General features: G+C 46.9%; 2 protein-coding genes across 3 annotated transcripts in view; both read right to left on the reverse strand.

Moving 5' to 3' along the window:
* The window catches only part of LOC146182234 (alpha-scruin-like), a 138,851-nt gene that overhangs the window by 84,386 nt on the left and 39,172 nt on the right, over window positions 1-15,293 (reverse strand). The gene's annotated exons all lie outside the window — the stretch shown is intronic.
* On the reverse strand, window positions 5,904-12,649 carry LOC146182235 (uncharacterized). Its single transcript, XM_084575917.1, has 5 exons — window positions 12,610-12,649; window positions 11,030-11,161; window positions 8,520-8,653; window positions 7,153-7,530; window positions 5,904-6,107 (listed from the first exon to the last, which is right to left on the reverse strand). Exons 1-5 carry the CDS (start codon window positions 12,647-12,649, stop codon window positions 6,054-6,056), a joined length of 738 nt encoding a protein of 245 aa, XP_084432043.1. The 3' UTR covers window positions 5,904-6,053.

Raw genomic sequence — 15,293 nt, forward strand, 5'->3', positions numbered from 1 at the left:
GTTATTCAATAAATTACTTTATCAATCTTTGCTAAGCAATAATTTATTTTGATTATAAGTAATTGGTCATTTATTGCCATATTTCCCTATAAGTAGCATTCGCTCATACTGTGGTGGTGCTCTGTGATTGGTGAAGACCTCTGTGATATCATCCCGCCTCGGCCAATCAAAACCTCATCCAACGCGGGACACATTTCCATGACAGCATGAGTCATTAGGCTCTCGCCTTAAAATGTATGGGGACACTTAAGCTTCGCCGTGAAGGATGTGACGAAAGGATAGCAAGCGCTCACGGACTATTTTTTTTAGTTTTATTTTCATCTGTTGTATACTTTTAGGGCGAATTCAACACTTCACGAGGTCTAACCGGGCCTTCAGGATGCGCGTGACAGATTATACGCGTTTCCTTTTCGGCAAACCAATTATTATTATATTATTCAGGTGTCCACAGAGAGGGTGACCAATTACTAATGAAAGCATTAGCAGGGTATGTAAAAATGATAGTGAGGATAGCAATTAATAACAAATACTAGTAAATTAATAATCCATGATAATTACTATGATAAACAATAAAATGGAACTAAAAATGACAAGAAAATAAATAAGATAATAAAAATTCAAGATATAGGAATGAAAAGGAAAATAGAAATAAAAACACTAAAAAACTTAAACGTTAGTCACGTCAGGGTGACGAGTGAGCCGGATCTCTCCGGGACACCGTGGCACGCCGCAAGGCTCTGTGGTTTCGCCGGTGTTCTTTAACGTTGCACTTGACAGGCATTCTCAAGCTACTGGCCGACATCCCCCACCTACATCACAGCATTTAACCTGACGACCTCACTCTTTCGATTATGCACGACAGTGACAGCCATATAGAAGAGACTCTCCAGACCGCCATCGATCGGATCGGAGATTATCTCAGCGGCTGGCCTCACCTGCTCGGCGACAAAGCCAGAGTATATTATAATCCCCTCCCCTGGATGACGCCCTCCAAAGGTACTTCCTGAGATCAACCTCCAAGTGCAAGGCGACCCAATCTTTCGCGCAGATCACATCAGGATCTTGGGCCCACACCTACAGGCCAACGGCGGCAACACCACGCTCCAAGGCATCGACCAGCGGGTGGTACAAATCTTATCAGACACCTTCTTAAGCGAGTCTCCAACAAGCGTGCACGTATGCGAGAGTCCAACCTCCTGCATCTCGTCCAAGCATTCATCTGATCCCGCATCACCTACTCTGCACCCTACCTACGTCTCACTCGTGTCGAAAGCGAACGACTAGAAGCGTCAGGTCGAAAAGCATACAAGACGGCCCTGAATCCTCTCATGTCCACAGCTACCCATAAGTTCGTGGCTCTCGGGATATCTAATACCATGAGCGAACTGATCGAAGCCACCCTCACCGCCCAATAGGAGCGGCCCTCACTCGCACATGCTGGCCGAGTGGTCCTGTAGCAAGTTGAGCTCTGACCGCCGACGGCGGCTCCCAGTTATGCTGACATTACCCCAGAATATAGCTTAAATCTCAGCATGCCTCCCATTCCCAAACGGATCCACGTGGAACACTATGCCGAGAGACGGGCCGACTGTGCACGTCAGTTCGAGAAACGCTTCAGCGGACGTCCAGATGTCACGTATATACGCCTCTTGCCACCCCGCGAAGCCAGCGACGGTGACGGTATGCTCTCACCACTCACCACAACTGGCACACAGCCTGCAGTATTCGCAATGCAGAAAGAGTCACCGCAGCAGAGGAGGATGCCATTGCGCTAGCGCTAGCCGGCCCTAATACCAAAATCTTCATCAGTGAATATCAACAGGCTATCCTCAACAACGATGCTAGCCGTATCTCTTAATAGGCGCTGCACATTCTAATGTTTACCCCACTCTTTTCCACATCTCGCTTACTTATTTGGGCTCGAGCCCATTAGTTGCTCAGCGGAAACGCCCAAGCGCACCTCGCGCCCGAGATCTCAGCTGCCGAGCTGAGTGTATGATCCACCACCCAGCTTTCCCAGACACTAATATCTCACACGCTCCTCTACTCACCCCTTACACAGACGTCCTCCAGCACTACCGACTCGAAAGATGCGCATATCCTCCTGTACAACGCGATCTAACAAGACGCGAGGCCATCTAATACCGCAAACTACCAAATGGTAACTTTCCATGCCCCCTTTTATAAGCAGCTTGCATAAAGCGATGCATGCTGGGCGATCTGCCATGTTGTTGTTGACAGCAGACGGCGGGCAGTGAAGTCAGGCTGAATTGTATGAATGCCTTGTCGTTTTCGGCGGTCAACTGAGCAACTACGAGGCTCTTCGTGCGCTCGCCTTACGTGCGTGCCAAATTCTGGCAGATTCGTGAGGAACGTTGCGTCAATGCTGTGCCCGAAAACTGGGGCGCGCTATGAAGAAATGCGAAGCAGTGGGGCGCGGACCTGATCAAGCTACGTAAAGACGACTGACTGCGCTATGCGTCTGGGCCTGTGGCCGTCCGTCGACATCGCAGACATTAGTGATTTCTAGTTCTGACTACTAGTTTGACACTTCCCGGATTGACGTCGATCTCACGTCTGTTGGCCCGTGCAAGCCATTCGCGTCGGCGCCGCTAGAGAGATCATTTGCCTTCTCGTACCCGTGCAGACGTATCAATCGTGAAGAACCCGCAGTCGGCCTGTCCGATCGCACCAGCATCGTCTGCGCGCATTATGCGACCATGTGGGCGAGGCTGTGTGGCGGTGCCGTGCTGCGTCGTCAGCTTCCAACAACAACAACATGGCGGATTACCCATTATGCATCGCTTCATGTAAGCTCCTTATACAGCAGAACCTTTCCGCAACAGATAGTTGCCATGTGCAAATAATGTTAAACTCCGGCCATTCTCACAGACATGACGTTGACGTGTACAAGCAACACAGACAACTCAAACACCCCGGTGACGTGGGAGCCTTTCCTGCGTACCTCCAAGCCAGCAGATCAACGTCGGCTTATCAAGCGCGTGTTGAAGGCCGCGACATCCCAAGAGATCCCCGCCGACCTTATCTAAGCCAGCGCAGCCGGTCCTTGCACTGGCCCCCTGTTTTTGAACAAAATAAAGTGTTCACCATTACCACCGGGTCCTTTTGGTTTGGTTTGCGCGGTTTAACGTCCCAAAGTGACTCAGGATATGAGAGGCGCCGTAGTGGAGGACTCCATAAATTTCGACCACCTGGGGTTCTTTAACGTGCACTGACATCGCACAGCACACGGTCGCTTGCTTTTCGCCTTCATAGAAAAGCGGCCGCCGAGGCCGGGATTCGATCCCGCGTCCTTGAGAGCAGCAGAGCGCCGTAACCACTGCGCCACCCCGGCGCGGTCCGAATCCTTCTGTCTCGACCGAAGAAGCTCGCCGGGTCCGGCGAGCTGAGTTGGAACGGGAGAGAAGACGCCGTAAACGTGAACACGTTGCCTAATTTCTGTAGACGCGTAACCAAATCAAAACTTGGAGGGAAAAAAAGAAAGACTGACCAACAGCTAAACCGAATTAAACCGTGCTTTCGCACGTCTAATCGGTTTAGGCTTAGTTGAAATGATTTTTTTTTTTTCGCTTATAGACCAACCACGTATTTACAGATAAAGGGGGCGGTAGCGACGCCGCAGCGGATCGAAGGCGAAGGGTGGGCTTAGCGTTCATAGGAATGCATGCAAGCAAAATTTTTCGAAGCAGTTTTCATATTTCCCAGGAACATCGCAAAACATGTGGCGGTGCGAGTTGGGAGGGCGAGCCAGATAAACACATGAAAACACAACTTACTGCAATATTTTTCTGGTTTCGCAGAGCACGAACTCAAGCGGGTACTCGTTGGCGAGCGCTTTGAAGTGTGCGACAAAGTATGCTACTTATTTCAGGAGGCAATCTATCTTTAAACTGCCAATAGATGTGTGTTGTCGAGCCTTATACATACCACCGACAGGCTCGCTATAGGGTGGATGTTTCTCCGAACCACTCGAGCTTCTCTTGTAGCCTGATATGCTTCCGTATACACTTAATCTGCTTGCTAATAGCAGTTGTTTAAGGTATGCCGCCTCGAGAAAACTACATTCAAAAAGAACCGTCTAAGCAGTTGTTTAAGGTATGCAGCCTCGAGAAAACTACATTCAAAAAGAACCGTCTAAGGCGTCACGATAAGCGAACGAAGGAGAACGGCCCACTGTAGCATACGATGGCGCAGACGACGTTCTATTGGAGCGCAGACGACGCACGCACGCGTCCCGAAAGCGACTTGTGTGAGCAGACAGAGGGTTTTGGTTGTCGGTTTCTACGCGCGGTTCGTTTATCATTCTGAGTGAAGACTGAATTCAGCCTAAATGTTTGTATTATTTGAGGGGCAGTATTTAAGAGGGAATGAGCGCGGTAAATATCGAATAGCACGACAAGCTGTCGCCATTGCAAGAAGCAACCGTTGGACAATGAGCTTTTCATATGTATGTCCGACTTTACAATACAATTATATCGATGCGTTTTAAAAATAAATTTAATTTAAAATGATGCACATACTTTGTCACATTTTTTCTTCAATACACTGGCTAAATTTTAACCATCGTCTTCATTTATTTACTTTCTCCGATACCAGAAAATTATCCCAGTAAGTTTTTCTTGAATGTGTTTCTATCGGTCTATCGGTCGGCCTTATACTTGTACCCCCTTACGTTTCCTGGCGTTTTAAAAATACACCGCCTCTGTAACGAGGTTCCATGCTTTCACAATTTTTTCAGCTACGTTCATTATAAAATTGGCGTTGTCATTTCGCCGTATCCGATAAATGACCGTCAGAGGCCTTCACTCTTGCTATTGTTGCTGAAACGACCCCCTCCCAGCGGGTGCGTCTCCCTTTTGCACGCCTGCCATTACAACAGTCTCCGTAGATGCTGTTCACCTAGCAAACGCGAATAGCTCGGAGTCGATAAGCCTCCTTTTCCTGCGCGCACAAGGAATGCGGACACTTGACTGTTCCCGCCACGCGTACCTATACCGACCCTTACTCTTCGCAATTCTGATACGAGAGAGGAAAAATCTTGCACCACATGGAGGTCCATTAATGATGCCGTACACCGGCGCCATCTTTGTGGGCACAGATTTTAGCGCTTTCGCCATGGATGATGATGATGAAAACATTTATTGACATTGGCTTAGATTAAGGAAAGGCTGGTCGGGTCCCTAATCCGGGACACCGTTGGTAAAAGCCGCTGCCCGTGCTCTTTCGACGAGGGCTCGTTGTTCCTCGAGGTCCGAGCTGGACAGGGCCGCCTCCCAGCCTTCCCACGTTGGCTGATTTATTATGTCAATACTGGTATTTTTGTGACAGGCCCACACCACATGGTATAAGTTTGCCTTCTGGCCACAAAATTCGCACTGCGCCGAAAAGAAAAAATTTACAAGCGATCAATGCAGAGCTTAGAATATGAGCCCTTCTGCGTCTCTTGTACACAGGTTCAGCTACTAGACGGCCTATTGTTGTCTTTTAAAGGACTTTCACAGTGGGTTTCAGGTAGCGGGAAGCTTCTGGAGTTGTCTTTGTGTGATGTCTTTTGATATTGGAGGTGGGTACATGGGTTTTGGGTGGATGCTCGTAAGTGGGAACTGCACCTTGACCAACAGGGTGTACGAAGATATGGTACCTCGCGTGTCCCCCACGACGCAGACGCGGCAAGAGGGGTAGTAGGCAAACTGACGCTTCATTAGATGTGACCTCAGTGAGTTTCTTAAGGCCACTTCTGTGCTTTTCAAACCGTCCAAGTATGAACGCGGACTAAATGAAGAAGGTAAAGAAAAAAAAAAGAAACAGAGGTTAGGCGTTACCTCTTCCACGTTTTAACGATACGACACTACTTGAGTCTTTTGTCTGTCTCCATTGCACGAGTAGTCAGTTTATGGGCTGCTGCGAAGCGGGTGCTCAATATATTGAGCGCGTTTCACACAAAACAATTACTGTCCCATCTCAAACCGCCCAATATCGGTCGGTAGACGTTGTCGTTTTTTTATCTCTTAGATCAATATAATGTTATAAAATCACATATGCGAAGGTCTGGCTCGAAACTGCTTAGCCTTCTCCGAGATTTCATTCTGAAAAGAAAACAAAAAGAACGAAAAAGATTACCGTGATATCACAAAACTTTCTTTACAGCATTATGGCCAGAAATATTTCTGCGCTCGCATCGATTACTTCCGCTCGATTAGTGACATGCCTCCAACTACCCGAGTTTTCAATGCTTATTTTAACAAAGTGACACAAAAATATTTCCTTTTGATGACTATAACGGTCGCAGATACTGCGAGAATGCAGCCTTGTTCACGAGTGCGTCAGCTTTCGTTCAGCCTTACCAACGACGAACGCTATAAGCTAGCAAGACTATGCAATCCGGCGCCACAATCGAACACAACTACCACCTCACCTTTTTCTCTTGTGTGCCGCATACCATAACTTATTTTCTTCCCCTGTGTTCCCAATAACATAAGGAGGACCTCAGTTCTGGCACTCTTGAGGTCTTAGACGACACAGGATGCAACAGTGTGTTTCATGTCCAACACTGCGATTGCGGGTGGCACTGAAGAATACTCAGACTGGCCTACACGTAACACCGAACCAATACTCCCGGAAGAAGAAGGGTGTAAATCTTCGGCTGTATCACAGTTTGCAGAGGACTTCACACGACAGTAGGGGTCGTGGGTTTGAATCCTATAGGTCCCGTTGTTATCTTCTTTCTTTCCTCGAAATAATTTTTGTTAAGCAACGACACAGTTAATTCCTACCTCAGTCAGCAGCGCACGTCAAGACACGAAATTTACAATCGCGTATGCATTCTCGGTTTAAGTGACTGTTGGCTGCAAGACTGAGACAGTGCGAGTGAGCCTAAGCGAGAAAGATTAAAGCGAGCAAAGTAAACTGGTTGAGCCATGCGAGAAAGGTTGGCCAAGTATAAGGTCAAGCGATTAAGTTAAGCGAGTTACGGAGGACGGGGTTAAGCACTGCAAGCAAAGCTAAGCGGCGTAAGTTAAGCAAATCAGTCTAAGAGAGCTAAGAAGCAAGCTAGGCGAGGCGAACAAGACAGGGTAACCAAGGTTGAGCAAGCAGGGCAAATGAGCCATCATAAAGAAGCGTGGCCCTTACAATGTCAACGCCAGCAACAGGCAGCACGGCTCCGTGCTCTTTTAGGCGCTTCAGTATCAGCTGACGCTTGCGCGGTGAGGCGTCCCCTCCGGCCCCGTCGCCGACCACTCCGCTGTCGTCACTACCAGCGCCCCGTTCATCGTCGTCGTCGTCGTACCCGTCTTGTCCGCCGCACTCTGTGACTCGCGACCTCACTTTACTGGCCGCCGAGGACGTCTTTAACGTAGACGCACGAAGAGAGGAGCAAGCTTCTTCGTAGGCATCACGATCACTTTCCGACGAGATCTCTGACAAGGCGTGCAACGAACTGCGGCTACGACTCCCTGAAGTGAGGAGCTCTTCGGAAGGTGACGAGGTCAGCGGGGAGGTCGGCACGACCTGTTCAACCCGCATGAAAATTTCAATTTACACGTCTGTGACAATATGGAATGCTAGTCATTTAATACCCTAACTAAAATGGACGAGATGAAAAGCACCCGGCAGCGCATTTACGCAATGAGTAAATAACGGGCTCTTAAAGTAAACTGGCTGACTGTCAGATGAGTGGATCAGATTACAAGGCTTGATAGCTTGGTAGCTGATGAATGGTAGCTGCAGCTTGCGCTGGTTTTTGTTGTTGTTGTCGTAGGTCTTTTGGAGATACTTTATGTTTTTACTGACGATGAAATTGAGGTTTCTCGCCGGAACTTCTTCTGCTGGCTTTCTAGACTCCGACTGCAAACTGTCTATTTCTAGGGTAGCATAAAGATAGAGGAGACAATTAACAGGGGCTGCATCGAGAGCACACTTGGATGCGACTGAAGCGACGCATTAACGGTTAAATTTCCGAACTGCTTTTCGGAGAATGTTCCCAATACAATCTGGAACCCGTGAGCTTTCCTGAAGTAAAAAATCATGTCACTGCTAGGTACTCGACTCTTTTAACGATTAAACAGTGGAGGCAGAAGCCAACGCTTTTGCGAATAAGCCAAAACAGATTGTTAAAATAAAACCATATGAACTTTAGAGATATTCTGACACTTGCAAACGACCATTTGCAGCCATTTCTGTATTGCTGAACCTATTGCACCACAATACATCATAATGGTAAAGCGCAACAAAGTTACACCAATACGGCATATTTTGTAGCACACCACGGCTATGGAAAAGGAAAAAAACAGCTGAAATAGTTTTTAGACTGGAAATGAGAACTTAATACAAGAAAAGCATCCATTTGGCTAGAGGCAGTGGAAAACAAAATCTTGAATATATGAAAAAAAAATTATTCGCAAGCCTCGATAGCTGAAGGCAATAAAGCAGGTTTCTTGACGCCACTGACGTGCGCAGTCAATGATAATGAAGAAAAATGTTTCGGCGGCACGAGTCACCTTTGAACGGGAATTTCTCCTGATCCTGAGCCAGAACAGCGCGCATCCTAAAAGCACGGACAGTGAACCGGCAGTGAGGAAGCCGTGCTTCATAACGAGACCGACCAGGCTCAGCTCCACGGCACTGTCCGCAGCTGCAGTAGAAAGACGAGGTGAACGTTTGAACAAAGAACTAAGCAGACGTCAGAATCAGAAGCTCACAGCTTGCTTTCTGTACTGCATTCGCATCTGCTAATTACAGCGTAGCTGTTAGCAGGTCCTTCCCGCTGCATCCGTATGCTTTGGCATGGCAGCAAGGCTGGTCGCGTGCTGTGCACCATGACGTCGTCTTAAGCGTGCAGCCCCCTTTAAACGCACTCTCCGTTCGCAGGTCACGTGAATGCCCGACAATATTGATGATCATGGAGGAAGGAAACAACTTAGGAGAGGCCCTTGCCATTCCCAATGCATTGGAGAAAGTGTGGCGGAAGTGACGTCAAAATTTAGGGTTAGCCAAGTCGGGCCATTAGCAACGGCGACGCTGTTGCTATGAAAACTCGGGCCACTAGCAACAGCGTTGCTAAGGGCTCTGAGTACGTGAGCGTCGCGGAGAAAGAGAATGCGGAGGGTAAAGGAGGAGGAGAGATGTTGCAGTTTAGGTATAGTGTAGGGTCGCGGCGCGTCCGCGCCGGCTATAACAAAATGACGTCAGGGCCTCTTCTAAGCTCTTTCCTTCCTCCATGTTGATGATATACTCCCGGCTGAAGAGCGCCGCCCGGCGGCGAAAGGAAGTTTATTATGAAGACGTACGACGCGACTGAATAGTTTCTCGCCGAAGTGATGCCGATATAAAGGGCATTCGTAAACTTTGTGGTGACTCGGTAGCACAGGTAGCGGAAACAAATTCCTGTAATGAAAATTTTCAACTAATCGACGCCACACTGCGGCTGCACTGAGAACTAGTCCAAGAAGAATCGGCGCGCACGAAACAGCGTCGTTTGCTCCGTTGCATAAGAAGCTCGCCAGTACATTCACAACACGTTGTTGTCATGGTTTTGCTTAACTTCTCGGCACTGCTACATGTGCGTTTGCATGCTAATGGGACAAATGAGCCTCTGAGTGTCATTTCTCAGGTTCGCTGATGGCTGATGATGCGTATATGGTGATACAGCATTTCGATATCCACGTGGAGGAGATGATTCCATTTGAATATAATCTCGTATTTATTCTTTTCGCATTTTGGTTGGCCCACTATCTCTGGTTGGAATGTGTCCGAGTAAAGGACGTATGACAAGAATCGAATAGGCTTGAGCGAAGGTAATTGTGTCCTCGTTGTATGCATTCCAGGTACTGCTTAAGCATAAATTGAAAGCTTAAGGCGTGGTAAACTGCTCCGAGTAAACAGTGCACGGAACAAAGCAACGTCATTATCTTCACTTTCCACCTGCACAAGCGGTTAGAATCATCCGCATATATTGTTTATTTATTTAATATTATTATTTATTTATTTATTCATTTATTTATTAATTAATTAATAGGAATTGAGCGCGAACAAGCACTTAAAGGCAAAGATCTGTCAGTTCAAGATGAAACTGGAGCGAAAGTTCATGCTCTGGTTTTGCGATTCACCACTTGTACAAACCTTAATCGTAAATGTCATTGATCTCAAATTTCCTCCAACGAGCGTAGACCTCGCACCACTTCATTTTCGAGCCAGACCGTACTGTCCACTGTTTCACGTTTATTTTCCTACGCCCTCAAGAAAAGAGTGCTTGCTTCACACTTTGTCTATCAAAGTAGGCAAATAAACACAAACAATTGTGAACTTCTGAACTGAGAGCTACCCTAACAAAGTTGACCCCGGGAGCTGTCTTGCGTAAAGCCGTCATACCGGATCAATTCGGTAAAGAAATTCGCCAATACGTAAAAATGTACAAGTAGCTTAGAAATAAAAGAACCAGAAACGCTTTTAGCGAAAAAAGAAAACGATAGTGCCGCAGGAAGAGTAACGTGCGTTTTGAACGGAGAGGTCTGCAGTTCCAGTTCGATTTCATAATTTTAAATTTTATCTTCCTCAAGACCTTTGTCATGTTTTGCCTTTTAGGTCATGTACTTCAATGTACTTCATGTACTTCAATAACCGGATTAACTGGAGAAATATGGGAAAGGCGTTTGCCCTGCAGTGGGTATAGTCAGGATGATGATGATGATGATGATGATGATGATGATGATGATGATGATGATGATGATGATGATGATGATGACTTCAATATTTGCGAGTGTACACCATTGTTTAGATGGCTCTGTGGTCGTGATGGCAGGTTTTTGGCAGAATACATTGCCCGAATGTGTGATGCAATCTGCCGTCGAAGGAACAGAAACACTTCCACATCTCTTCAAGTCGATTAACACTGCGCCGTCTAGTACAAAAGCAGTTTTTTCTGTTCCTGTGGCGTCTTAAAATTACGTCCCGCTTCTAGGTGATGTCGCATATCTCGTATCTAACGTATGGGCGCGTCGTGACTGCTCACGGTGACACTGTGATCCGACGTAGGCGCCCGGCGGACACGGGTCGCAGTAAGTGGAGCCGGCCTTCAGGTTGTACGTGTTCGGCGGACACGGCAGGCACAGCCCTCGTCCATACGTGCTCGCCGGACACAGCTCTGTATTCCCCGAAGGTTGTGCGGAGAGAGAGAGAGAGAGGGAGGGAGGGAGGGGGGGGGGGGATAACTGTAAAGGCGGCTTCCATCAGACATAGGAAACGCTTCTAGTTTTTATTCGTCTGCAAAACATCGCTAAGAAAAAATAAAACGTTTCTGAAAACTACCCGGGGAAAATAGGCACACCCTGCTATGCGCATTTCATACAGGGACATCATTGAAAACTAAATACAATCGTTGCCAATAGCGAAAATCTACATTGGTTTGCTCTTGCTGGCTACGGTAATGATTGTTTGGAAGAAAGAGGTGAATTTATGCCTAACAAAAATGTGGATTTAAAGGTGTTACCTCTCTTCATCCCCCCCCCCCCCCCCCCCGCCTCCTTTTGCTAGGTTTATACTCGTAAGACTAAACAAACTGCATAACATTCTGGAAAAATTTTGATGTATTCTAGCCGCAGAACATCCACGCAAAAAACAACACCGGCCTTGAAAGCAATTGTAGGTTGATTGCCTGGGAACAAAATTAGGGGCTGCAATGGCCGAACTGATTTTTTTTTTTTACTTCGTCTGGGTTACGGAAACTAGTATTTAATGCAGAAGTGAACTTAATAATTGAGTTTTCAGTTCTTCTCGTGCGCAGAATATACAGCAACAGCTGTTATATCTACGTTGTACCACGCTGAACTGAGGCACTCTGTAATTGGCTCTGAGCTTGGCTTCGGTTAGCCCGACTTGCTCAGTCATTTGTCGCGACATGTGAGTCCAACTAATCCCCTATTTTGCTTGCGACGAGCCATAAGAATGCGCAAAGCTTAAAACAGTGAACCAGTAGTAGGCTGCATACTCAGACTAGAATTCGTATCATTAGAGGTTTCGTAGTGTGGAAAACATCTCCATTTACACGAAACGATCAAGTGTTTCTCGTTCAAATTTCCCCATTTCGTAAGCTTTCGAGCACCGAGCAACTACATAACCACGACCACTGTAACATCTATGATCAATGCAGCATTTTAAAGCTGGGGTGATCATTATTACCGTTATAGATGTGGTGCATATATACGTATATTATCAAACTATCTCGTATTAAGCATGCGTCGGCTGCGATTTTTTTATTCAATTAAAGGGGCTGAGGCAGGCTATTCTCGTTAATTTGTGAGAAGTGCTTCAAGACCCATTCTAAGTACAACTTTTCCGTAAAGCGCTCACATCATTTGCGATTGACCAGCGTAGTTAGCCATAGCTTCAACTTTTTATCGAGATCTTTAAATTGTGATCAATACTGCTATCAAGTGGAAACCTGCGAGGACAAGTTTACTGCTGATTTGCTTCATCTCAGCGCGGCTTTAGTAAAACCCCTTCAGCCGAAGAACCAGCAGCATGAAAAGAAATGATTGTAATTAACTCCTGAAAAACTTACAGCTCCAGCACATTAATTCAGGCGGTACTAACCGCATGATTTTCCTCTTCTGCCGTAACCTGGTGGGCACATAGCTGTCGTAGCAGATATTCTTCTTCGACCTCGGTACATACGGCATATACCCACATTGGGGATTGGCCAGAGTTCATCGCACGTGCGAGATGTGCACATCTTCGTCTTTTTCTCGCTCTTCTTGCTTTTTTTTTTCTTATTCCTTCTCTCCTTTTTACGGTCCGGATTAAACAGCATTCCTTTTTTATCTATTAGTTAATTCTTTATTTTTTAGTATATAAGTGGGAGGCCAGCCTGTCCAGCCCCTCCTTCATTCTCGCATTCTCCTGCAATGGGACCCTCGAATGCGAAGGGGGTCTCTCAGCAAACCATAAAGCTTTGCTTTAAGCGATGTTAAAATTGTCTGCGTGGATCACAATTACAGGCATAAAAAAAGGTATAACCGAAATTACAAGCCGAAATCAAACAAGCAAGTATATTGAACGAAAAAAGAATGCTAGCCCGCATGGACTTGACGCCGCATCGATATTGTTAAGGATTGTTTAAGCGATATTGTAAAAACGATTAATAGTGTTTCTAGATCACAGGGAAGAAGATGCGTTGCATGCCCAACCCAAGAAAAATATCCTCCTTGGCGGCTTGGCCCAACCTTGCCAAAGGCCAAAAAGAAGAACAACCGTGACAGTCATGAGTGCGTTTGTGCCATGTTGGCTGATGTCAGAGAACGAGACGTTAAAAAGCACAACTGAAGCGCTGAGAAGACGTTGTGCGTGAATGGTCATGGCAAGGTGACCTTACAGCCACGCCGATGACAAAATACGAAACACGCATTAACTATCAACGAAAAGTTTTATAAATGCGTAAGCATTGTATGGCTATGTAGGCGGGTTTCGCGTGGGCATGCACTTGTCGGCGCTGTAAAAGAGGAATTAGTTCGTACATCAAAAAAAAAAAAAAGAATGGTACCATCGGATAGACCGTCAAGGAAAGATGTGCAAGTGACGAAGTGATTGATGTGGGTTAATCATGTAAATAATTAGAGCCAATTAAGTCAATCAGACGTTTAAATAGCCGAGAGGGGTAATGCCGACGTCCAATGGGGTCACGTGGTACTCGACTTTTGATGACGTAGGCCTACCTTTCGGTGGCGAGAAATTCGTAATGTTTGAACGTGAACGAGCGGGAAAGGGCGTCATTTTTGTTGACGAATGGGTGGGAATGGTTTGAAAGTGTGTAATGAGAGATAATGATCCAACTGTAATCTGAGAAAATCCGACAGCAGTGCAGAGCCTGCAGTGCAGAAATGCGAAAGCCCGAGAGTTGCTGCCGCGCACGGTACATCACGCGCCCCTTATAGCGAACACAACCAGCGCTCCGTTAAACGCATCAGAGTTCACCAGCGTTCTATGATTGGCTTACATGAAAGGAAAGGCGCAGTATGTGACACACAGGGAATCCCACTGACGCTTCTCGTGGACAACGCTCAAACTTACGCATTGCTACAGCGCAGATTCTGCAGTGATCTCGGAGAGAGGGAGAGAGAGAATAAACATTTATTTCATATATAGAGTTTGTGGTGGTTAGATGTCTACCATCTTCCGTAGCGGTGGTCGTCCGTCCTCATTCCAGGGCTCCGCAGGATGCCGCCGCCAGCTGGGCCCGTCGGATCAGACCTTCTTGGTCCCCGCCGGTCGCTGGAGAGCATTCCCTCCCGCTGCTCCACACTCGGGTTTGTTATGATAGGCGCTACTGGAATTCCCTGACATTCCCACGTCGTGTGATATAGCGTGGCTGTCTCTAAGCACCATGGGCATTTATTTGTGAATTGTGTGGGGTACATTTTGTGTAGTGTGTGTAGGTTCGGGAAGGAACCTGTCTGTAGCTGCCTCCACGTGACGGAGTCCTCCTTGCTGAGGGATCTGTGCGGCGGTGGATACCGCAATCTGCAGACTTTGTAGTAGTTCAGGATTGCCGAGTACTCTTGGAGTACGGGTTCGTTGTCCAGAGGGTCGCACGTGTTAGATGCCCGGTATTGAGCGTAACCTCGAGCTATCTCGTCCGCCTTCTGGTTTCCCCTTACCCCGGTGTGTCCCGGTGTCCACACGATCGTGTGTGTGATTAGGTCTTCTTTCTCAGGTTGTTTCAATGAGTGGCCATTCGAACGAATTATGCGGACCGCTCAATGACCGATTCTGCCTCGCAGATAGTTGCGGCACGTTGCTTGCGAGTCTGTCAAAATTGTCAGTGACTGCTTCTATCAAAACTTTCTTCAGACAAGACTTGTCAACTATATGGATGCAGAAGTATTATGGTCCCATACAATGGTTGGCTTCCGAAAGCTCCTCGATACACAAGGCGTCATGCTGAGACTAAAACATGCCATCATGGACAATAGAAGAACCAAAGACAAAAATAATTCTAGGCTTGTACTTAACAAAGGCCTTCGATGATGTAAGGCACGACGCAGTCCTCAAGAACCTTGAAGACCTAAACGTTGGTGCAAGAACCTTCGCTTACGTAAGCAGCTTTCTCACAGAGAAAAGATAAAAGTTAAAATTCCTAGAGACAGAATCCCCAGTAATCAGGACAACAGGCAGGGGAACATCACAATGTTCGGTGCTCTCCCCATTGCTCTTCAACATAGTAGTGATTAACCTCCCGCCCCTGCTCAAAACAACACCAGGTAACACGTTTAGCCTTTACG

This window comes from Amblyomma maculatum, chromosome 8 (genome assembly GCF_055883805.1).
Source record: "Amblyomma maculatum isolate TAMU_Amacu chromosome 8, ASM5588380v1, whole genome shotgun sequence".
NCBI lineage: Eukaryota > Metazoa > Arthropoda > Arachnida > Ixodida > Ixodidae > Amblyomma > Amblyomma maculatum.